This window comes from Vulpes vulpes, chromosome 6, assembly GCF_048418805.1.
Source record: "Vulpes vulpes isolate BD-2025 chromosome 6, VulVul3, whole genome shotgun sequence".
Taxonomy (NCBI): Eukaryota; Metazoa; Chordata; class Mammalia; order Carnivora; family Canidae; genus Vulpes; species Vulpes vulpes.
In genome coordinates, this window is record NC_132785.1 from 114114359 (window position 1) to 114139828 (window position 25470).

At 41.5% G+C, this 25470-nt stretch overlaps 1 protein-coding gene across 5 annotated transcripts in view; it reads right to left on the minus strand.

Annotated features, from left to right (window-relative positions):
• STON2 (stonin 2) overlaps positions 1 to 25470 on the minus strand; it is a 144425-nt gene that overhangs the window by 71113 nt on the left and 47842 nt on the right. For all 5 annotated transcript variants that reach the window (XM_072762175.1, XM_072762174.1, XM_072762172.1 and 2 more), the window contains one exon: positions 19228 to 19425. In XM_072762175.1, the coding sequence (XP_072618276.1) occupies positions 19228 to 19425 (198 nt within the window). The remainder of the gene's footprint in view (positions 1 to 19227; positions 19426 to 25470) is intronic.

A 25470-nucleotide genomic window follows, 5' to 3' on the forward strand; every position in this document is an offset into this window, starting at 1 on the left:
CCAGGCTGCTTCCTTGGGAAGGTTTTAACTAGAAGTTAGTGTGAGGAGGGGAGAACTGTAATGAGCTTCAGATGAGACAATGTATGTAGAAGTATCTGATGGTGCCTAGTAAACAGTGGATGCTCAATGAGCTTTGGCTGAACCTGAACTTGAGTCATGTGGGCCTTGGGGAACTGTCTCCTCACTATTGACTTTTGTCTTTCAGTCAAATATTTACTGATACTATTACAGGCAATGTGTTTGGGGTGATCTAATAATGAATCAGACATCGACTTTGCCTGAGGAGCCCTGAGGCACAGCAAGTGGGCCAGTCTGGGATGAATATGATAAAGCAGAAAGTGGTAAGGAACACAGTGGAGCTGCTGTGGCAGACAAGGGACTCCCACTTTGGGTGTTGGAGTATCTGTGGGGAGCATGAAGAGGAATCAAAGGTGGCTTCTCAGAGGTGCCCTCGGGCTGGACTTTGACAGAGGAACACCATCTGAATTGACGGCAAAGGAACACTGTAAACTAAGGTCCAAAGGGAGATAAACAAAGGGTATATGCCTGGGGAACAAAAAAAGTCTGGGTTGGATGGACAGCTCATTTGATAGAGGGAAACGGTTAAAAAACAGACTGGAAAGGGAAGATAAGAAGACAAGACCAGAAGCAGAAGTGGAGAGGAGGAAGGGCAGGAGGAAAGGAAATATGTAATTTTTTAACAAGAACCATCCACTAGGCATGGGGTTAAGTATTTTGTAATATTTCACCTAATTTTTATTTCAATAATAATAATTTATTTTTCTTTCAGTGAAAGAAATATTTCATTTAGTAAACAGCTCCTGATGCACATTGTGAACCTCGTGTTATAGGTGAGATGCTGAGGCTAGGAAAGGTTAAACCCCAGTGTGAGTGAGTCACGGATGTTGGGGTAAGGAAGTCAAAGTTTGGGCAGGGGAAATCACAGAAGGTCTGTGGACACATGAGGGACACGGGCAGCACCGTGCCACATTGGGATGAACCAGGAACACGGCATGGATGGCAGCTCCAGGACCAGGGGACAAGCAAATGACAGTGCCGATCTCAGACTATCAGATTCTGGGATTAGCCGTCTTGTTTCTCTGCTCTTCCCCAGGCCACAGGGCACAGTGCTAGGTCTACTTTAGGTTTTCAGTCCTTGATTAACAGTCTACTCAACCTGAAGTTCAAAAATAAGAAAAGCAGGGCAGCCCGGTTGGCTCAGCCGTTTAGCACCGCCTTCAGCCCAGGGCCTGATCCTGGAGACCTGGGATTGAGTCCCGCGTCGGGCTCCCTGCGTGGAGCCTGCTTCTCCTTCTGACTGTGTCTCTGCCTCTCTATCTCTGTGTCTCTCATGAATAAATAAATAAAACCTTAATATAAAAAAAAAAGAAAGAAAAGCACAGTACCTGTTCAATCTACTCCTTTTCTTGAGACTAGGGTTAGGTCTGAGACACTTGGGGCTAATCTTTCTGACCTACCCAACGAAGGCTGGGCATCTTTAGCCTTTTCAGATTGTCAGGCAAAGTCTCAAGATGGAATGACTTATAGGTCCTTCAACACTGAAAAGTTGCACTCATGTGTTTGTCTGAAAACAGACTGTAGTATATCAATGTAATGGAAAACTATTCGTTGATAGAAAAGAATTACTGATACATGCACCATGGATGAATCCCAAAATAATTATGCTGAGTGACAGAAGCCAAATTGAAGAGCCTATTGTATGATTCCATTGCTACAAAATTCTTGAAAGCGGAAACAAATCTGCATAAGCAGAGAGTAGGTGCCCGGGGAAAGAGGTGGGGAGACAGTGAGAAAGGGAGGATCACAAATGGACACGAGGAACTACTGGGCATGGTGGATTATCCTCATTATCCTCATTATGGTGACGACTTCACAGATGTATACGTGTGTCAAAGCTCATGCTGTACACTGTAAGTATGGTTAGTGCAGTCGGTCTATTATTTCTCAGGAAAGCTGGAGGGAAAGTGTAATGCTATATAGATCTTAAACAGGGGCCCTATAATTATATGCATTTCTGTAACTTCTGCGGCAGAGACTTCTTGTGTTCATGAATATTGCTGTTCTCTGTTTTCTGGCCACATGGGCCACGTTTTCCAGCCTCTCTGGCTGTAAGGTGTAGCCAGGCCCTGAGTTCTGCCAACAGAATGTGCATCTCCACCTCCCACCCACCACCTGACTGGAGGAGACTCTGAGGACACAGAATAGCTTGGGTCGTTGAAGTCTGTCCCCACCCTGCATTCACAGTGGTGTCAAAGAGAAATAAACTTGAAACTGTGCAGAACCACTGAAGTCTTGGGCTTGTTAAAGCAGTTAGTCTCCTGGACAAGGATATTATAGAATGTAATTATTAATATATATCAACATATAATATATATTAAACATATAAAGCATAGGGACGCCTGGGTGGCTCAGTGTTGAGTATCTGCCTTCAGCTCAGGTCCTGATCCCAGAGTCCCCGGATCAAGTCCTGCATCAGGTTCCTTGCATGAAGCCTGCTTCTCCTCCCTCTACCTATGTCTTTGCCTCTCTCTCTCTGTGTCTCTTGTGAATAAATAAAATCTTTAAAAAAAACATATAAAGTGCAATGTAAAGTGTATTATTAATATGTTATATAATACATATTAATAAATCAATTGGAGTGTTAGTATTCCTAATACCAATATTAATATTGGTAGCAGAACAGAGAGCAAATCATTGAAAATTAATAGGCCTTAGTTTCCTCCTCTGTGAAAAAGGAGATTTTTCTGCTTATCTCACAGGCTGTAATAAAGAATAAAATTATGTATTTGAAAGCTTTTTGAAAACAAGTGTGTCTTTTACCTACAACAATATAATTATCATAACTGCTATTACGAATGTCTCTATTTGATTTCCTAAGGCCAAGTTCATGGTTTTATTTATCTAGTGAGGTCCAGGTGACTTTTCTTTGTTCTGATTCAGAAAGACCTAATTCTGGGGCAGCCCAGGTGGCTCAGCAGTTTAGCGCCACTTCAGCCCAGGTCGTTATCCTGGAGACCCGGGATCGAGTCCCACATCAGGCTCCTTCTCTCTGTGTGTCTCTCATTAATAAATTAATAAAATTTTAAAAAAAGACCTAATTCTTCACTTCGGCAAGTGCCTCATACTTGATACAATCTGAGTAGATATCTTCTAGAAACCATTCATTGGGATCACTCTTTTTGGTACAAGATGGGAGACAGGTAAGTACATTCAAATGTAAACTCACTGATAATGGACACATTTTTAAAAATAAAAATACTATCCACTATTCTTTATGTTAGGGGCTCCATTTGTATGTTCTCATTTTATAAGTTTTTTCCCAAGGTCTGGCCCTGAATTCAGTATCTGGAGGGTCATGAGGGAAGTGATGCAAGACAGATGTATCAATAACACAAACCATCACTACTGGATAAAAGGGCCTCAAATTTCATCAGATGCTAGTAATTCAGCAGCACCAATGAGAGTAATGGGCAAGTATGAGGCTGCTATGTGCCCACTCAACTCCTGGGATTTCCTCCAGACTCTCGTGGGTAGCACTACGATGCATATAGTAACAAAAAGTTGTGCCAATACCATATTTAAAGTGGGTGAAGTCAGGCACCTTCAACGAATGTCACCTCTTCATTTTGGAGGTAGTGACCTTAGTCTAAATTAGACCATGCTTAATAGATAACCCCAGAACCTCAGCGGCTTACAATTACAAGGATTTATCTCTCCAATTACATCCATTGAGAATTAGCTGCAGTTCTGCTGCACATCATTCCAAGGACCAAGCCAAAAGGGCAGGCCCTGTCTAGAAAGAACATCAGACTCATCCCAAGCATTGGCAGGCACTGCTCTAAGAACTCAGATGCTGGCTAACATAACATCTGTCTCAGTATTTAAGAGTACAACCCAATGTAAAAGCTATTAAATGAAGTACGTCCTATCCTCCTTGACAAATATATGTTCATAACAATCCCAGGAGGCCAAGATGGAATGGTAACTCATTAGACCCCGTGGGGTTCGACACAGAAACGTCACCATGCAGGAGGAAGTGGCGCTGCCTGAGGCCTATTGCCTTCCTCCTCCTCCTCCTCCTGTCCATCCCAGCCTGCACTGTGAAGGCCACCCCTGTCCCCACACTCAAGCTCTAGTCCCAGCAGACCTGGGGCTGCACCGATCTGCCGTGTGGGCTGTACTTAGGGGCACACGTCCAGGAAGAAGCTGGGACACAGGCTCGTTCATGGCTGTTTTAGGAAGAGGGTTCTGGAGTCCTGGGTACAGGGACTGTGCTCTAGAAGATGGGGACTGAAGACACATGAAGCCAGAGGAGCACCAAAACAGGAGCCAAGCCAGGGTCTAAGGGTAGCATGTGGATGAGTCTGACAAAGGGAAAAGGATTGGTGGTGGAAGCCGGAAGTGTCACTTCCACCTGCATTTCACTGGCCAAGCGTGATGTCAGTAGGGCAGGAACATCCTGCTGGGGGCAGGTGGGCAGGGAACTACATCATAGAGAGACAGTGAATATTTTGACCAGTAATATAATGACACCAGTATTGAGGTGTTTAAGGGAGGAGGAAAAAATCTAGGAGTTGAAAAAAACATTAAAAGCTCACAAATGGTTGCTCTCTGAACGCAGTGAAATGACACAGTGCCTTGCAAAGAGCAGTGAAGGGGGGGGAATTGGTGTGAAATATGCCAAAGTGGAAAATGCTCCCACAATCCCAGCATCCTCTGCGGGAAAAGGACAATTACTTGGCAAAGGGAAAGCAGTAAGTCTCCCGGGATACATTCTGGCTCAAACTAATAACGTGTTGCTTGAGGCAACCAATTTGTACAAACAAGCCAATCCTGAAGGGGCAGGGGGAACAACTCATGAAAGTAAACCTGGTGGTTGCTCCCTAACCCCCCCCTTCCTCCCCACCTTCCCTCCCACCCCTTGGGGGGAGGGGGGCTTTTCTTCCTGATTTAAATTCTACCAAAAAAAAAAAAAAGCCAAAGACCCAAGTGGTTGCACAAAAGCATGTTGAATGAGCCCACCCTTCAGTCAATGGGATCTAAAAGAATAAAAGAAACTGCCTTTCTGTAAAGGCATTTTATAAAAACTAGCCAAGGACATTAAGAAGAACTTATTTGGGGTTTGATTTAGCTGTTTTTTTCACAACTTTAAGAAATTTTCTTCCCACAGACTGAATCTTCGCTCTTAAACATGGGGAATTCTGAAAACTACATTATATTGCTTTCTCATAATGGCCACTCCTTATTATCTTCCAGGAACTTCATGTACCTGGTCTCATTTAACCCTCAGAACAAACCTGCAAGCTCAGTATTACCATTATTATTTCCATTCTGTAGTTGAAAAACTAAAAGTCAATGTGATTAAATAATTTGCTGAATATCACAGAACAGGAGAGTAGGAGAGATGGTGTTTGATTCTGGTCTATCAAACCCAGAGAGCTATAGCTTTCCATTACATTATATCTACCTCCTGCCAAGAATAAGCAACTAACATTATGTTGGTGAAAAGTACATGATGGCAATATCTAAAATACTAGCTCCCTACCCTCGACCCCAAAGCAAAGAGACCAGCCCTCAACAGCCCCCCACAAATAAGCCTGCCCCCAAATAGACAAATCATAAAAAAAATTTTAAATAGCTCCAGTAACATATGTAATCTTTTAAATGGAAATATTTTCATTCTTATTTTTTCTCATTTTTTTAGAGTGATCTATGAATATTATACATAATTCAGATCCTACAGAAATAAACATAGTAAGAAAAGTCCCTGAAATAACCAATATTAGCAGTTTGGGATATATCTCATCAAACTTTTTTCTATATACTTAGAAACAGAAATACACACCCACACACACACACACACACTTATACGTACGTACACACACTAATACAGCAAACAACTATATATAGGCCAACATAGCAAAACGATTATACATTCTATTCTCCAACCCATCTTTTCCAATTAACGATATAATTGAGACACTTTACATGACTGCATAGCATTCCATTTTATTTGCTTTTTAAAAAAACATTGTATTTATTTATTTGAGAGTGAGAGAGCATGAGAGAGATTGCAAGCAGGGGAGAAGGGTAGAAGGAGCAGCAGACCCCCCCTGATCTGGGACTCGATCCCAGAACCCCAGGATCATGACCTGAGCCGAAGGCAGATACACTGCCAACTGAGCCACACAGGTGCTCCCACTTTATTTGATTATTTGGCTGGCTATTTGGGTTTTGTTTGCTTTTACTAACATAAACAGTGCTGCATGGCACAGCCAGGCACATGCTTAGCTATTTCAAGGGATAAACTAAGAGTTACAGAGTGTGACATTTAAACTGACACCAAGGGGCAGCCCAGGTGGTGCAGCGGTTTAGCATCGCCTGCAGCCCGGGGTGTGATCCCGGAGACCTGGGATCGAGTCTCACGTCAGGCTCCCTACATGGAGCCTGCTTCTCCCTCTGCTGTGTCTCTGCGTCTCTCTCTCTCTCTCCCTGTGTTTCTCATGAATAAATAAATAAAATCTTTTAAAAAATAAATAAATAAATAAACTGACACCAAGGGCTAGGAAGGTCTTTCCACACTCCTGGCATGCAAAGTCCCAACTCTCCACTCCCAAGATGAGATGCTTTCAATCACTTAAATCCTATCAAGGCGACATTCTTGTTTAATCTGTATGAATGGGGATTAATCATCTCTTCATATTACTTCTTTGTATTTCTTCTTTTGTGAACTAACACATTTACTTTTGAACTGGCATGCAGGCCAATGAGTCCAGCAGAACAAACTGCTCCTTGGTGACCCACTGAGCCATTCCATAGATAAGCAGGTGAAATAGGTGAGTGAGCAATTTTTTAAAAGACTTTATTTAGGGGCACCTGGATGGCTTTTTTAAAAGATTTTATTTAGGGCAGCTCCGGTGGCGTAGCAGTTTAGTGCCGCCTGCAGCCCAGGGCGTGATCCTGGAGACCCTGGATCGAGTCCCATGTCAGGCTCTCTGCATGGAGCCTGCTTCTCCCTCTGCCTGTGTCTCTGCCTCTCTCACTCTCTCTCTCTCTCTCTCTCTGCATTTCTATGAATAAATAATAAAAATATTTTTAAAAAATAAAAGACTTTATTTATAGAAAAAGAGAGAGAGAGAGAGTCTCAAGCAGACCTGCACTGAGCTCAATCCCATGACCCTGAAAATCATGACCTGAGCCAAAATTAAAGAGTCGTATGCCAAACCAAATGAGCCTCCCAGGCACCCCATGAGGGACTTATTAAGCATAACCAACTCCTTTTTCCTTACTACAGCTGAGAGATGTAGCTCTAAGTGGAGCATCAGATGCAAACTCCAATTTCTATAGCAAGTGGCCCTGCTGATGGTAGCCCCACAAGGACCAGAGAGGACAGGTTTATAGTGTCCATCTGTGTATCTTGCTATAGGGAAAGGAGAAGACTTCTAAGTCATGTTTGCATAGTGTTATGGGCTGCACTGTGTGTCCCCAAATGTCTATATTGAAATCTTAACCCCTAGAACCTCAGTATGTAACTCTATTTGGATATAGGGTCTTTTAAAAGGTAGTTAAATTAAAACACGGTCTTAAGGGTGGGCCCTAAACCAGTATGACCATTCTTAAAAGAAGAGATCAGGACACAGACACACTCAGAGATAATACCACATTGAACAAACAGGACAGAGGCTTCAGAAGAAACCAACTCTGTTGATGCCTTGATCTTGGAATTTTGGCCTCTGGAATTATGAAGAAATAAATTTCTGTTGTTTAAGCCATCCAGTCTATGGTACTTTGCTATGGCAGCTGTAGTAAACTAATACACATAGTGCTCCACATAAGACTTAAAAAAAAAAATGTCCATTTCACAGCAAAAGAGCCCATGAGCAACCCTTGGTGCTGCCACCGGGGAGGGCTAACATCTTTTTTTTTTTTTAATTAGTTTCAGACATAGAATTTAGTGATTCGTTATTTGCATATAACACCCAGTGCTCATTATATCATGTGCCCTCTCCTTAATGCCCATCACCCAGTTTCCCCATCCCCCCTCTTCCCTCCCCTCCAGCAACGCTCAGTTTGTTTCCTAGAGTTTAGCATGTCTTATTGGTTTGCCTCTCTCTCTGTTTTTATCTTATTTTATTTTGGGGGAAGTGCTGACATCTTGTTGATGTTTATAACCTTGTGTTTAGCACTTCTCTCTGTTTCTAGATGAACCACAAGGTGGTGACATGAATTTGTTCTTGAGGCTCATAGCAGATGTGAATTTTACCAAAGGCAATTGCCCTTTTATAGGAAGTAGCATCATCTGTCTCCTCACTTAACCCATAATCTGTTCCGTCACTTAAGCTGAGAATTCATTCTCTCCCTTGAAACAAGCATGAAAAGTTAACTCCCATTTTCCAAGAAAGCCTATGTTAATAAAACATTAATAAGGAGCTGTTCTAAGCTCTGAGGAATTTGCAAATGGAAGGAAGAGATGCCCTGCAGTAAAGTCAGGTGGGTGAGAACAGATGTGTAAAGAGAGAAGCACTTCAGCACATCTTCACTGCAGAAGAGCCCCCAAGGAGAACCACAAGACCCAGACCTTGTCCCACCCAGACTTCGGGACCAAGAAAAGAGTTGTGTGATCTAAAACACATTGGCTTGGAACTCAAAAGACTTGCCATGGTCATGTCTCATGCCAAAATTATTAAGAAGTAAAAAAAAACCCAAAACAAAACCAGTTCCTTGGATCTGAGGGCTTTTATCTCTACTAGCTCCACTGCTTTGAACTTTTACATGAGTGAGCTGCACCCTCATGAAAGAGGATCCATTGTTTAATTCAGGAAAAAGAAAAAAAAAAGAATAAGATGAAACATTCAGAGAGGAATGAAATGAAAAATAGCCAGTTGTACCTGGCCAGTCTCTTTTTAAGGGGGCACCTGAGTGGCTCAATCAGTTAAGCATCTGACTTGGTTTTGGCTCAGGTCCTCTGTGCTCAAAAAAGAGTCTGCTTGAGGTTCTCTCTCTCCCTCCCTCTGCCTCCACCTCCCAACCCACTCACTCTCTAAAATAAATAAATATCTTTTAAAAATAATAATTCAAATGGTGGGTGAGGGACAAGGAATTATAAGGCCTGCTGCTAATACTTAGGCCTTGGCTTTCTCCCCCATAAAATGAAGAAATTTTATTAAGTAATCTCTTAAATTTCTTCTGTTAAGGTCTGTGATAAAGAAACCAATTATTACAAGCCTAGACAAATACAAAGACATCTATTTCCAGAAAGCTTCAGGATTAATGACAGTGAACACTTGAAAAGGGCATGGCATACCAGCCTCCATGGTCTGAGCACTTTGTGTCCACTGATACTTCATTGTGCTCGAGTTTTATTACCTGAAAAAAGCATAGCTCATAATTCTTTCCAAAGCCTGTCGAGTGATTTGCACAAGCACCTCATTTATTTTTTTTTAAGATTTTATTTATTTATTCAGGAGAGACACAGAGAAAGAAAGAGAGAGAGGAAGAGACACAGGCAGAGGGAGAAGCAGGCTCCATGCAGGGAGCCTGACGTGGGACTCGACCCCGGGATTCCAGGATCACGCCCTGGGCTGAAGGCGGTGCTAAACCACTGAGCCACCTGGGCTGCCAACACAAGCACTTTAAATCAGTGATGTTTATCCCTCACCTGGAAAGCTACTTAAAGTGGGAGATAACATCCTTTCTTTTTTTCTGAGGTCAGAGGCAAGCATATCATGCAGATGCAACATAGCCAAGAGAGATGTGATTAAAAGCATCCCCTGCACACCTCCAGGTGGATGTTCCAGGCATTTGTGCTGGAGGCCAGACTGTTGGGACAATCCAAGAATGAAAATGTCATTGTTGGCCTCAAGGACCTGAATTTGGTCAGGAGATGAAAGAACCACACCACTAAGACCAGAAAGAAGAGGTGGAACAGGGACCATGGCCTGGAGTAAAGCTCAGGACAGAACTCACTCCGGGTAGTTCACTCGGCAATGCCCAGGCTTTAGGACCATACAAGATACAAAGTAAGGACTTCACATGAGAAAACCTCACATGAATTTCATCTTAAACAATCAGTAGGATTTTGTCATATGCGGGGGAAAAAAGGAGTTATTCAGAGTAAAAAGCAAGAGTAAGTAAAGACATAGAAATGGAACATTGTGAAGCATAATGGGGGAAACAGCATGACTGGGATTCCTTCCATCTGTTCTAAATATTCAATGTCTTTTGCATTTGTTCCATTTCCTCTACCCTAATCCAGTACCCTAGACCAGGCCACCAGATATGTTACCTAGATTACTGCAACATGTTAACCCTACCAGTAATACAACTAATACCTACCATGCTTTTCAAGGAACAATGAAATAAGCAATCCTTTGTGATATCTGTCGCAACTTAAATGTACTATGGAAACACTTGTGATTTCTGTTGATGATTAAGTGGGAGGTATTGCTAATACCACTGCGGTTTGTTGCCTGCATCCATAATTGATGGAAATGCTCATTTCACTAACCTCCCTAGAGGTGAGAGACAATAAAGACCTATCATCCAAATTCATGGACCCTCTGGATCCTACATGGTTGCAAAGATCCAGTTTTGATCACTGGTTTGGAACTGAAGAAACACAACATCTTAAACTCTGCCCTATAGGACTGGTTGACGTGAATGAAGTACTTCTTCCAGTGAGCTCAGCCATAAGATAGGCAGAGCTATAGAATGTTGACAAGCCTGGGTGTCAATCTCAATTTTGTCACTTAACTAACATGTAGTTCTGGGCATTGGTGTCCTCATCTATAAAAGGAAGATCATAAGACCAAAAAGAACACCACAGAAGGTAATCAATAAAAAGCATTTCAGCTGTCACCTCATCTTTAGGATTAGTGCTTTAGCAAGTCTAGAAGGGACTTACAGAATCTCTGGTTGGAGGCCACAAGTTTTTAATTAAGTAGTCCCATGATATCTATCTAGTTTAGAATCCCTGTTTAGAACATAGCATCTTTTTTTAAAGATTTTATTTGAGAGAGAGAATGAGAGTGTGTGTGTGTGTGCATGAGTGGGGGCAGGGGCAGAGGGAGAGCAAGAGCCAGACTCCCCACTGAGCAGAGCACCTGGGCTCCATCCCAGGACCCTGGGATCATGACCCGAGCTGAAAACAGACTCAACTGACTGAGCCCCCAGACTCCCCTTGGAACACAGCATCTAAAAGCTACCTCTCTTTCTCAGATTTTGCTCCACACAGTTAGTTTAACAGTCCAAGAACCTATTTTGCTACTACAGAAAAGCCTTCCCCATCTCACCATCTTTGCAGTGTCTGAGAGGGCTAACTAGGGAAGGGACATGCAGAAAGCATACAGTAGGTGAGAATCTGAGACCCCCAACTTAGGGAGCGCCCCTCACCATACCCATGCACATCCATGCACATCAATTTTTAAAAAAAACATTCAAAAGGTTATAGTAATCCCCTAAACAGAACAGGAAAAACAAAATGAGACAAGTGGAGAGTTGCCTAACATCTGAAAACACAGGAAAAGAGGTGTCCTTCCACACTAGCTGCTCCTACCTATTCTCTTTTCATTCCTTCAAACCATGAAGTCACCTTTCAATCAGCAAACATACTTCGGCCTCGGTAACCAGAGAACAGCTTTGGGAAGAACGGTCTTGCAGCTCTATACCAGGATAGTTCACTTCTTCCACAAAGATCCACTGTAGAATTTCAATGTGCCAGGCAGCGTGCTGGGAATCTAACATGATCATGATGTGGTTCCTGCTTCCAAGAAGGCGTTGGTCAGGTGGGACCCCTGAACAAGTCATTCCTGGCCCACAGATGAGTGGACAGGGCAGGTTCGTACTCAGCTCCTGGGAGCACATAAGAGGCAGGAGTCAGTCTGCAGAGGGCTCTCTGTAATGGCTTTGCACAGCTTCCTAGGTCACAAACACCACCTCACATGGTTCCAGGCACCAGGTGGGTGAGCAGAGAAGGGAGAGCTGGACTGAAGCCCAACACTAACCTTTTAAGTTGCATGGCTTTAGCCAAGCCATTTAACCTCTTTAGCTATTATTTCTGCATCCATAAAGTGGAGGTAGCAATATCTACTTTTGATTGTGAAGATTAAATGAGATGATGATGATGTGTGTGTGTGTGTGTAGCACATTCCTGGCACATAATATTCTATAAATAGAAACTATTTTTAAAATTATATACGAAAATCTTTTTTTAAAAAATTATTTGAGAGAGAGAGCACAAGCTGGGGAAGGTATAGAGGGAGAAGGGCAGGCAAAGAATCTCAAGCAGACTCCAGGCTGAGCAAAGATCCCGACTCAGGGCTCGATCTCATGACCCTGAGATCACAACCCAAGCTGAAACCAAGAGTCCAACACTTAACTGACTGAGCCATCCAGGCACCCTTGTGTGAAAATCCTTTTAATGGCAAAAAATCTGTTTGCAGATTACCAGTTCTTTGTAGGCAGTTATCATATAACTTACTCATTTTTGTATTCATAACAACTGGTAAAGTACCAGCTTTACTCAATAAACATTTGTGTTTCTGAGAAACTTCTGAACCTCTCTGGAGAAACTTTCAAAGAAACTAGTCATTGGAGGTTTTGTTTGTTTGTTTGTTTTTTAGCACTGATTAAATTCCAAAATGCACAACTTAATGGAGATAAGAGTATTAAGGATCCTGAAGCTCCCTAAGGACAGAAATGAGGCCAGATTTATATATATTAATGAAAGAGGAAAAGGATATAATGTGTTCCTTTAAAAATGTTCTACTGTTCTTTTTTGAGAAGATTTTGAGAAGGGGACTACTGTGTAGCAAGATGATGACTACTGCTGAAATTTGTAGCTAGGCAAAAGAATTTTATAAATAGATTCACTTTATTCTTGTCTTCCAAGAAAATATATTCAAGGTAAAAAAAAAAAAGTCATGAACTATGCATGTGTCTTGAGAACAACAAGAGCCCCCCACTATGACCCCATCATGCACAATGATAATTACCGTTTACTGGGAATCTGAGCCCCCGATTCCTGTCTGGTGCTCTACCCACTGCAGAGGACCAAGACAAAACCAACAATAGAGAAGCATGTCACATCTTATAGTCATGCAGCCCTGATGATGCTCCCCCGCCGTCATTAACTAACAACGACCAGAGAAACTTCCTGAGCATTGAAAAAGTTCTTGTCCCAAAAATTGTCCATCATTTTCTACCTACTATAAACACTTGTTTCTGAGGGGAAAAAAATAAATAAATAAAAAGAGTCCAAAATCCCTGGGGATATCCTACTCCTGTGGCAAAATTCTACGGTGATCAGTTAAATGTAAATGAATCAAGAACATATGGTCTACATTTGTTTTAAAGCCCACGAGAGTTTAAGTACAAAGAAAGTCTGGCAAAATGTAGCCTTGGGTCTGCTGAACCTAGAATTAAAAAAAAAAAAAAAAGGACAAGAGTTGTAGCAGAGCATGAGACACAACAAGGCTAACTTTATAAATCTGGGCCAATTCAACGAATTTTTTTTTTTTTTTTGGTTTCTCTGGTTTCCCAACACTTTAGCAATGGCATGAACTCCCAAGTCAAATTTGTCAGTTTATGTATGTTTGTGTTTCTGAACATTGAGATCTGACCAGGTAGGTAGGTAGTATGGGCTAATGGAATGCTAAAGTATTTTCATATGTACATAAATATACATGTGTATATGTATACACAGAAATTATGTGCATTTATGCATACATAGGAATGATTCATACACATACCCACATACAATTTCAGAACTTTTTTTCTTTCTTTTTTTTTCTAAAGATTTTATTTCTTTGAGAGAGAGCAAGAGATCACAAAAGGAGAGTAAGAGAAAGAAGACTTCCCAGTGAGCAGGGAGCCTGATGTGGAAGCTTGATTCCAAGACCCTGAATCATGACCTGAGCTGAAGCCAGACACCTAAAGTGACTGAGCCACCCAGGCACACCAATTTCGGAACTTTCTGAAGTCTTTAATAATCTAACACTCACTATGAATCTCCCACAGAGGGGGCACAGCATGACCTAACATATTGGTCCCTGGCATCTTGGTTTTTCTTGAACTGCTAAATGGGATACACTTGGGGAAAAGGCTGGGCTCTTAAACCCATTTTGGGGGGGAATACTTGGATAGCTCAGTGGTTGAGCATCTGCCTTTGGCTCAGGTCATGATCCCGGGGTGCTGGAATCAAGTCCTGCCTCTGGATCCCTGCAGGGAGCCTGCTTTTCCCTCTGCCTGTCTCGGCCTCCCTCTCTGTGTCTCTTGTGAATAAATAAATAAAATCTTAAAAAAAAAACAAAAACCCAAATGGGACTGAGATATCTGGGATGCACATGACTCTCCCCCACCCCCTGCTGTCTCACTCCTTTCATTCAAGAATCCATTCAACAATTATTAAACACCTGCTATGTGCTTCACCCAGGCTTGACATTCCTCGGGGTACACGTATGCCTGAGCATGTTAATCCTACACTTAAACTCTCCACTTATCTTGTATGTAAAAGAAAACCAAAATGGAAGCCCACCACTTAACAACAGCTTGTGCTCCTGCAAACATTTCTGTGTTTTCTCTTTCCTGCTTCCATGGACTTTCAGAGGCTTATTTTTACTCCCTCGATACTCTTCCTGTTTATCATCCCAAGTAAAACTAGTGGTGTTACAGAGCTATACTGTCTGGTGAAGATGACAGGGGATGCCTGTCGTTCAGGGAAAGGGGGCCCCTGGGGGAGGAAAGGATGAGAGAGGAAACACGTGTTATTAAAGATCTTGCCTGTTCCCAATTCTCCTGCCTATGCTCTGGAGAGCTGAATCCCAGAGCAAATATCAACAGACTCTCCAGCACTGCCCCATACCATCTGTGATGTGACCAGGGTGAGGGGATTTGTTTGCCTTCCTCCTCCTAATTTACTCCCTTGGTGAGAAAAGGAGAAGAAAGTGTGGGATGATCACAGAGTCCTTCCCTCCCACAAATATGCTGGGGATCAGGATTGCCAAATCCCTGCAGAAGTCCTGCCGCAGATGACAGGGAGGAGTCTGCGGCTTGCCGCAGCCCAGCGCAGAGCAACGAGGCCAAGGTAAACAGGCTGGGCCCGGGCCCCCATAACCCTCTGCACGCAGGCGGTGAATCACAGCTTCTGCCCCAGCCACATGCTCGCACAGCGTGCCTCCAGGGAAAGCCCAGGCCAGCTGGAGCTCCTGATGAAGGCTGCCATTCTTCACCTTCCACCTCCCTCTGCAAGGCTAAAAGGTATGGAGTAGGGGCGAGATAAACACCAAAAGTCTCCCCGAGGCAGCTCCTCCCCATGCTCCTCAAGCCCTTACTACACTAAGCACCCACACTGAACTTTTCCCGCAGCACCTCTCTGCGTGTCCCAATGGCTCGCTTCCAAAAAACGTAAAACCCTTCTCAGGTGTATGGTTTAGTGTCCTCTTTGGCCCAGTGATTATCTTTATTTCCCATGTCAAAGGGAAATGAGGCCCAGAGCTATCAAATTAGGATTTTTTAAAAATTCCTGCCGCACTTTGCACTGCATGAAGCACCCTCACACACATCCTGTCGCCCAGTCTGGGAGGGGTACTCAGCCCCAGTTCACAGATGAGGAATGGTGGTCCCAGGGAAAGGACATGCCCAGAGAGAGAGACAGACCAGACTCCGCCCCATACCCTCATGAGGATTTAGTTTACCCTGACTGAACCATCAGCCTCCAGGCAGACCCTTCCAGGAGGTTGGCCACTGGCACAGCCTGGTGCCAGGTGGTAGACAGGCAGCCACCTGACTGGGTGGCTTTCAAGTGTGTCTAGATTGCTTTGAAGCTCTCACTAGCTCAAATGAAAGTATTTATAAATTCCCTACTACTGAAATAAAAAATAAATGCCACAAGTTTAGAAATAATTGATCATTCTCCTAAGCTTTTTTTTTCCTTGTCCAGGATGAGTTAGATGCTTTTCAAAGCCAGAATTCCGCCTTAACTACATAGTCAAGATGTTCAGAAAGAGGCTCATGGCGTTTCTGTATCTGAAGCTGCATCCAGACACTGTTCACACAGCCTGGGCCACTCACCTCACTCTCATTTTTGCAGGGCCCCAAAGCATGCCACTTGCCATTTCCAGGCCTGGAAGAGTGGGTGGAGGTGAGGTGGGAAGGAGATGGAGGCATTCCTCTGGGCCAACCTGGGCCTTTGATTACTTAAAAATGAGGAGTTTTCTTTACAGAGTGGAGTGTCCAAAAACTTGTTTACATCACACAATACTGTAGGCACACAGGAGTCCTCTAGAAGCATTTGTATCTGCTAAACATGAACTTATTCCTCATATTCCACTTACAATATACCTTATTTAAAAACCGTTTGATTCTATTTATGTCAAAAATGAACCCCATGGTCGGGGTGTCTGGGTGGCTCTGTCAGTTAAGCATCTGCTTCTTGGCTTCAGCTCAGGTCATGATCTCATGGGTCGTGAGATCAAGCCCTGAGTCAGGCTCCACACTCAGCAGGAAGTCTGCTTGAAGATTCTCTCCCTCTGCCTCTCGTGTATGCGTGCTTTCTCTCTCTCTCAAAATAAATAAATAAATCTTAAAAAAACATAAACTCGGTGGCAAAATATGTATATATAATTATATGCATCCTCTACACCTATCTGTACAGAAGGTCTGGAAGGTAAGGCAGGAAAATGATAAACATGATGACTCTGGGGGCACCTCCAGGTTTGGGAATCATGAGAAAAGGCTTTGGAACTTTGGTTGAAATCCACATTCATCCATTTCTAGTGATATTGTCTGAGACAAGCATCTTAACCTTCCAGGCAGGATCAACTAGGAGATGGGGAGAGAGACACCTGTCATACAGGATTGTTGTAAAGGCCAGAGATGATACACATCATTTACTGGCACATAGCACACACTCAGAAAGTGCTGGCTGCGATTATTATTACTTCTGTAAAAAAGGACGTTGCCAAAAGGCCACACCTCTAGCCTCCGGTAGCTACAGAACTATGTCCTACTGAGGGAGAGAACTACAAGCATCACTCATTGTTCCACAGTCCTAGTCTTACCTCTGCTTCTCCAGAGACACCCTGGGCTACAGGCCATTGAGGTCCTGGTGGAGACGAAAGTGTGTTGGCTATTCTCCATTTGCTTCATCCCTACCCTCACCCCAAATCCATTCTCCCCTTCTTCTCCACCAGCTCTATGGCCTGTGGGCTGACCTCAGTGGGTTGCCTTACCAGGGCCCTGTGTCCTTTGACTGTCAGCTGGGATCTGCCAGTGGGAAACACTAGCACAAGATCTGGGCACTCATTCTCCCCTCACTCCCCACTTTGCCAAATTTCTATCCTTCCTATAGCCACAGCACCTGTCAGGCAGTGCCTCTTCCATGATTCTAGCTCGTGCTGCCTCTCTAAGTAGTCCTTTCATTAAACCCTCTTCTGATAAACCTTTTTGAAGATGCCATTTGCCTCCTGCCAGGACCCTGACCAAAAACAATGAGGGAAGAGATTTACTCACTGAGAAATGTAATACTGTTAGTATGGCTTCAGGAAATTACTGAAAATAATTATAAGCATTGGAGACAGATTAACCATGTCCAGCTCAGAGTAGGACTCTGATGTTCATCACTGGAACCTCTAGGAATTAGAGCAATTTTCATCTAAGTAGAGAGGTCATGGGGAAAAAAAAGGCTGAGCCTAGAGATCCTGACTTTTTCACAGTGAGGAGCCCACCTACAACTCTCTTAAGCAATATGAACCCCAGGGCGGGAGAGAGAAGAAACCACAACCACGCAGATCCTGTGTCTGGCATCGTGTAAGTTGTTCTACATAAACTGCCTCACTTGGAACTGACAACAACTTGGTAGGTTGTTATCTCCACTTCCCAGGTGAGAAAACTGAGTTACAAAGATATTAAGGATCTTGCCCAAAGTCACACAGCTAAATGGAAGAATGAGGATCTGAGCAGCCTAACCCAAGTCTGCATGCTCCTAACCAGTGTGTTACATGCATCCCCCACGGAAGGGCTGGGAAAGGTGCTTGAGAATGAGGAGAGGGAAGAAGAGGGTGAGTACAGTGTCCATTCCTAACTGCCTCGGCTTCTGATGGTGCCCTCCCACCATGAAATGCTCCCCACAGTGGAGATGGGATTGTAGGGGCACATTTCAGCCACTGACCATGATCATAAGCCACAGAAAGTAACCAGAATGGAGAGTGTGTGAAAACAAAATGCTATAAGGAACTGAGGCTTGTGAAGAGAGACTGTGATAAACTAGGATTCTTTGCAGTATTATCAAATACCAACCCAAATCCTGTCTGAACCTGTTACTCTGCAAGAAATCCCCTTCTCTATGCATAGACCCCTCCAATAACACAGAGCAAAACAGCAAATGTTACCCAAATATGAAAAACGATCCCGAGACAAATTCCTAAACAATGTTTTTGAGAAAGAAAAACAAATATTGCTGGACACACCTGGCACATTCATCCACAGAGCAATTATCTGTAACCCTATCACTTTCAAAGGAAAATAATCCCTTGGGCCAAATAAACAAAACCCCAAGAACACACTATCCAATGCCATCCTAAATCTAACCCCATACAGTGCTTGTTAGCAGGCCCGTAGTCTACGTGCAAAGCCAGGCAGCCTCCTTCTTACACATACTAAAAATTTAATGAAGGAGACCAGGAGATGTTTCAGACTGACACACAGCTCGAATCAAGCACAACAGAATAAACATAACTGCCAAAAGATCTGTAGTCTGGACACAGTGGCTGAGTCCCGACTCTCATTCTGCTTCATATAACATTTGCTTTTTCTTTGCTTAAATCTACCTCCCTCTTGCTACAAAGGGAAGGTGCACAGGTAAGTGAATGAAAGATTCAGCCTTGTGCGTATTATGTATAGTTCAGTCATCCAAGGAGAAAGCAAATTGACAAGGAACAGTATTTGTACTGAATAGAAAACAGCACATTAAGATATAATATCAAATGGTTTCCCAATATTAACACCCTGCCAACCAACCCGTCCATCTGTGTACGTGTTCTTTCCTTTTTTTTCACGTGTTCTTTCCTAATGCAATCTTGAACCACTCTGTATTCTAATTTTTGACTACCACACCTGAACTCATTCTGTGAACAAAGCTGGCAGCAGAGATTTTAAGAGTGGAACAGGTCACCAAAAGTGATATGCAAAGCTTTCTGGGCTCCATCTTACCGGTTGAGTCAGCCTGGGAAGCCTTTCCACTCATCTGCTCCTCAGTACTGATGAGCTGCAGGTCTGTGTATGAGGGATCAAAACTAGGACTACTGGTGTCTTCAGAATGTGTGGTCCAGCTGCTCTCAGAGGTCAGAGGGCATCTCCTCAGGGAGTCGAAGGAAGGGCACGTCCAGCAGGGCATGGTCAGTGACAGGGCTGGGGACAGACCAAAAACAAAAGCATGTCATATAAATAGTTGTGCTCTCTTTATCTTTAGCGCTTGTCTTATCTTGATGGTGCTCAGATCCTATGAAATCTCAACAGCCATGCAAGGCAAGGAAATGATGGAAATATCACAGACAGGGAAAAATCAGAGAGCTCACGGGGAGTCAGTATTAAAACCAGTGCCACAAAAAAAGGGGTTTCACGACACTCAAATGGAAGAAAATCTAATGAAAAGTAGTGATTTTCAGCTCTACTTCTATTTCTAAACTGTGATTTCCACTTCATCCAAACCAAAACTTCATGAATCCTACAGTTTCACCCTTACCCTGCCTCCATTTTTAGTGGCATGCCAACAATCACAAGAAAACTCATCAAATTACACTGCAAAATCAGAAAGAGGGTATAGGTGAGTATATAAATGTTTGCCTAGGAATGTGACTTGCCCCCTGCTTGAGTTGACTATAAATGGAGATTCTGTGGGCCGCTACATACACAAATTGAGATTTCCTGGGGCTGCTGATCTAGGATACAGTAAATAAGAACTTCCAGGGGAAAATGCACAGGCCCTGACTTTTTCTCCTGAACCCTGACCATCAAACTCAGCCTTTCGAAACCACTTTGGAAAGTTTCTTTTTTTTAAATGAAGTTTTCTAATGTTCCTCATTTGTCTTCAGTTAATAACCTGCCACATGGTTTCTCCATGGTGTTGCATAAGGAGCTTATTGCAAATTTATTGAGAAGTACTAAAAACAAGTGCTGAAAGGAGTGTGGATTGGATAGGGAAGGAAGAATAGAAGAGAAAGAACTAGCATTTCTTGAGTCCGCATGAAATTCAAACACTTTTACAAATGTTACCTCATTTCACCATTAATCCTAAGAGACAGGCAGTGGTCTTATTTGACACAAGGGAAAACTGACACTGGAGGTTAAATAGCTTGTTCAAGAAGGGTCAGTTCTCAGGGGTGCCTGGGTGGCTCATCAGTTGAGTGTTCAATTGCTGCCCAGGTCATGATCTCAGGGCCCTGGGATCGAGCCGCGTCGGGCCCCCTGCTAGGCACAGAGTCTGCTTGTCCTTCTCTCTCTGCTCCTCCTCCTTCCCTCAGAAATAAATAAAATAGGTGGAATCTTTAAAAAAAAAAAAAAAAGTGTTAGTTCTCCTAGCTGGAGAACCAAAATTGTAGAGTTTGCTTTAGCAAAATTTGGGTTAAAAGAAAATTAAGGGAAAAGAATAAGCAATATATGTGACATGGAACAAATAAGAAACCACAGAAAATTTTCATTCTGTATTCTCTTAGAAATTGATAAGAGATACAGGTCTTCTCTTTCTAGAGTGCTCACAGCTCACCCCTACTGTTTTAGTTAAAAAAGTTACCCTTTCAGTAAGGTATCCTGAGGCTGTTCTCTCCAAAGATGCAAAGTTCCTCCTCTGCTTCATTTCTCCTTAGCATTATTGCTACATAATGTACTATATATCCCCGCTAGAATTCAAGCCCCTTGGGGGAAGGCAGGGATTTCGGTCCATTTTGTTGACTTCTGTGCACCCCCATTCCTAGAATAATGCTTGGTGTAAATAGATGCTCAACAAATATTTACTGGTTATGTCAATAGAAGCACTAGAAATCACTCATGACACTCTATGCTAAGTATAGACAGTGAAGACTAAACTTGTACCTATAAAACTCAAAAGGCTAAAGAAGAAAAAGTAAAATAAACAACCAAAAAGCCAAAAGCAAAGCTGAATTTGTAAAGCCTTTTTTATAGGACTGCTATTACCTACAGTATAATGGATTAGACACTTCAAACACTGGGAAAACAAAATTAAAATATTAGGTAAAATGTAATAACATTATTTAAAATACATTCCAGGGTGAGCAAGAAAGTAAAGAATTATCAGAGACCAAGTTCAAGTTGGAACCCAGAATGGTAAACAGAGCACATAACCTGATTTTCACACTCTGAGGCTTTTGAGCAAACCAGGAAGACTCTTGAGTTTGAGGTTTTTAAATGTCTTGTGAAAAAGGCAAAAGGGGGAGGGAAACCTAGGGCTACCTCAAGATGGGAAATCTAACAGAACATGTGATGCATGAAGCCTGAATATCCAAAGGGATCACTTAAAAGGTAAATTAGGAATAAACCCCACCCCTAAGCTAAGGATAGCAAAGAAAATTGTCTGCCTTAAGCCTGGGTACAGAGCAAAGAAAAGAAATCTCCTGAGAATTTATAACTATAAGGTGTCCCACATAGGGGCATACAGCTAAAACTACTTGTGTGGTCTGAAAACTTTCCAGTCTGAGAACACAGCTGAAGTATTTCTAGGTTGGTAGTGGCCCCCGGGACCTGGGAAAAGCAAATACTAATCCTTTCTGGAGGAAGATACCTCAAAGCCAGCCTTACCAGATAGAATGTTCCTCAGTTCCACATGGTAAAAATAAACAAACAAATAAATAAATAAAATAAATCATGAAATATATAAGAAATTAAGTTGCCATAATCACAAACCAGATAGCCAGGAAGGCTGGCAGGGGAGCAAACAGAATCAGACCTGCAAAGAATTCAGACACTAGAATTATTAAGCAGAAAATGTAAGTTGTTTACTATGTTTGTGGAAACAAGAAAAGAAGAAAGAAAAATGAAAATATTAGAAAAGAACACATAGACCAAAATCAGCTTCTGGAGAAGAAACATACTACTTACTGTAAATATAAAATTGTCCAGACAGCATAGAAAAACAAAGATAAAACCATGAAAGATAGATTAACACATGGGGAAAGATAGATTAAAACACATGGGATTAAAACACATTAAAACACATGGGGAGAAAAACAAAGATAAAACCATGAAAGATAGATTAAAACACATGGGAGCAGTCCCTGGCTGCCTCAATCCATAGACGTGCAACTCTTGATCTCAGGGTTGTAAAGTTTGAACCCCATGATGAGTGTAGAGCTTACTTAAAAATAAAATCTTTAAAACACATTGGAAAAAAAAAACACATTGGAGACAGAGTGGGAAGGTCTTGTAGGTATTTATAACCTGAGTTCCCAAGGAGAAAAGTGAGAGACTGAGAGGCAGTATTTAAAACAAAATAAAAACAAAACAAAACAAAAAAACACTGGCTGAGAATTTCCCAGATTTATGAAAGATTTTGTTTGTCAGATTAGAAATCCCATGGTATCTCAAGCAGGGTAACCAAAAATAACTGTCCAAGTAGACATCAAAACTATACAAAACCAAAGACAGAAGACCTTAAGTAAGATTAATTTCAAAGGAATGATTATTAGACTGAGTACCACCTTCTCAATAAGAGAAGCCAAATGAACACTCCAAAGAGCTAACAGAAAATATAACTGTTAAATAGGATTATATACTCAGTGAGAAGATCTTCAGAGATCAAGGGAATAATAAAAATAATTTAGACAAACAAAAACTACAGTTAATCTAAAGGAAAGAAAAATGAGAAAAAGAAACCTAAGATTATAGAAATAAATTGTATCAGTCCTTGATAATAAATGTAAGTGGACTAAAAGTTCCAGTTAAAGGTAAAAGACTATCAACCTATAATAAACAAATGAAATCCAATATGCTGTTCATAAAAGCCAAATGTAAAATACAAGGATTTGTCAAAGATGAAAGTAAAGGGATGAGAAAGCTATACAAGACAAAATATTAATGAAAAGAAACCTGATATATTGTAGCCTATAGACTTTTTTTTTCAAGATTTTATTTATTTATTCATGACAGAGAGAGAGAGAGAGAGAGAGAGAGAGAGAGAGAGAGGCAGAGACACAGGCAGTGGGAGAAGCAGGCTCCATGCAGGGAGCCTGATGCAGGACTCGATCCCTGGTCTCCAGGATCAGGCCCTGGGCTGAAGGCAGCGCCAAACCGCTGAGCCACCCAGGCTGCCCAGCCTATAGACTTTAAAGCAAAGAGCACTAACTAGGAAGGATCACAACAAAATTACATATTTTAATTCATCAGAAATATATGATAATAATTCTAAATTGGCATATATTTAATAACTTAGTCTCACAATTATTAATACAAAAACTGACAGAACTTCAGAAAGCAAGAAATGTTCACCATAATGGGAGGTTTTAAAATACACCTCTCTCATAATTGATAGATCAAGCAGGGAGAAAAATCAGCAAGGAAACGAGATATAAACTACAAATGCACAAGCTGCTCTAATGGTCATACATGGACCAACAGATGAAGAATACATATTCTACATAACCCACATCTAGAACTCTTATGGCAATTGACCACATGCTATGATATAAAGCAGGTTTTTTTTTTTTTAAGATTTTATTCATTTATTCATGAGACAAAGAGAGAAAGAGAGAGAGAGGCAGAGACACAGGCAGAGAGAGAAGCAGGCTTCATGCAGGGAGCCTGATGTGGGACTCGATCCCAGGCCTCTAAGAATCAGGCCCTGGGCTGAAGGAGGCGCTAAACTGCTGAGCCACCCAGGCTGCCCAAAAAGCAGGTTTTAACAAACAACAAAAACAAGTATCAAACAGACCATGAACACTGATCACAATACAATGAAGTCTCTAGTCATCCAAAACACTTACCTAGATATAACTAGCATCTATTTATCTAAACTAGATAGAAGACAAAAAAAATAAAAGATAAAAAAATAAACTAGATAGAAGACAATTCGAAAAATTTAGAAACTAAGAAACATACTTTCAAATGATCTGTTGGTCAAAGAAGAAAAATTAATGAATATTAGAAAATATTCATAACCAAACAATAATGAAAATAGTATATGTGAAAACTTTAAGAACGCAAGTAAGCAGTACCATCAGGGACAGTGGTATTGCTTATATTAAAAAAGAACTGAAATTTAATGCAATAAGCTTCCAACTTACCAAGTTACAAAAGGAGCTGCAAAATAAAGAATATTAGAAAGGAAATAATAAACATAAAAGCAGAAGTTATTAAAATTAAAAAGTACATAGATTAAAAAATTCTTTAAGATGACTTTGTAATAGAATTGAAAAATTGTCAAGAAAAATCAAGAAAAAAAGCACTAATGAAAAAAAGGTACATAATTACAAATGGCATATACATTTAGAAGGCAATGAGGAGAAATAATGAAAGTCTTTACACCAATACATTTGAAAAAATATTAAACTGTAGAAGTTCTAGGAAATTATAACTTCAAAACTGATTCAAGAAGAAAGTTAAAAATCTAACTTGTCCAATAATCATCAAGTAAAGTGAATCAATCCTTAAACTGTCATAAGGAAATGTCAGGTCCGGTGGTTTTACTGAAAAGTTCTATCAAACTTTCAAGGAAAAAAAAAATTTCGATCTTTCAGAGTACAAAAAAGAGAGACCACTCATCACCTTGTTTTGTGAGGTTAGCCTTTCCTGACATCAAACCCTGACAAAGTATATCTGATTTATACATATATTCTCCAAAATGCAGGTCAACTTCAATCATGGACATAGATACAAGAATCCCAAATAAATTGTTATCAAAGAGAATCTAGAGCTTGATGAAAAGGAAAATTACATCATGACAAAATTGGACTTATCCAGTGAATGCAAGATTGGTTTAACACAGTATTTCTCAACTTTTTTTCACTACTGCCCCACTGATGTGTTTTTTGTTGTTGTTGTTTTGCCAATCATCCTCTTCCTTCAAGTCTCCCCTCTCCAATAGAAAACCATGACCAGAAAAAAAAAAAAGAAAAGAAAACCATGACCAGGAAATTGATATTAATACAATCTACCAATCTTACTCATATTTCCCTAGTTTTACATGTACTTAAGCATGTACTTAGTCGTATGTAATATTATCAGTGTGTAGGTTGTGTATCCATCATAGTCAGGATGTAGGAAAGTTCCATCACCTCAAGGAATGCTGACCTATTATATTCATTTCTACTTCTTCCCCTCATGCCCTGTTCCTAACCCAGGGCAACCACTAATTTGTTTTTCATTTCTATAATTTTGTCATTTCAAGAATGCTGTAAAAATGGAATCATGCAGTATGTGACTTTTTAGGATTGGCTTTTATTATTC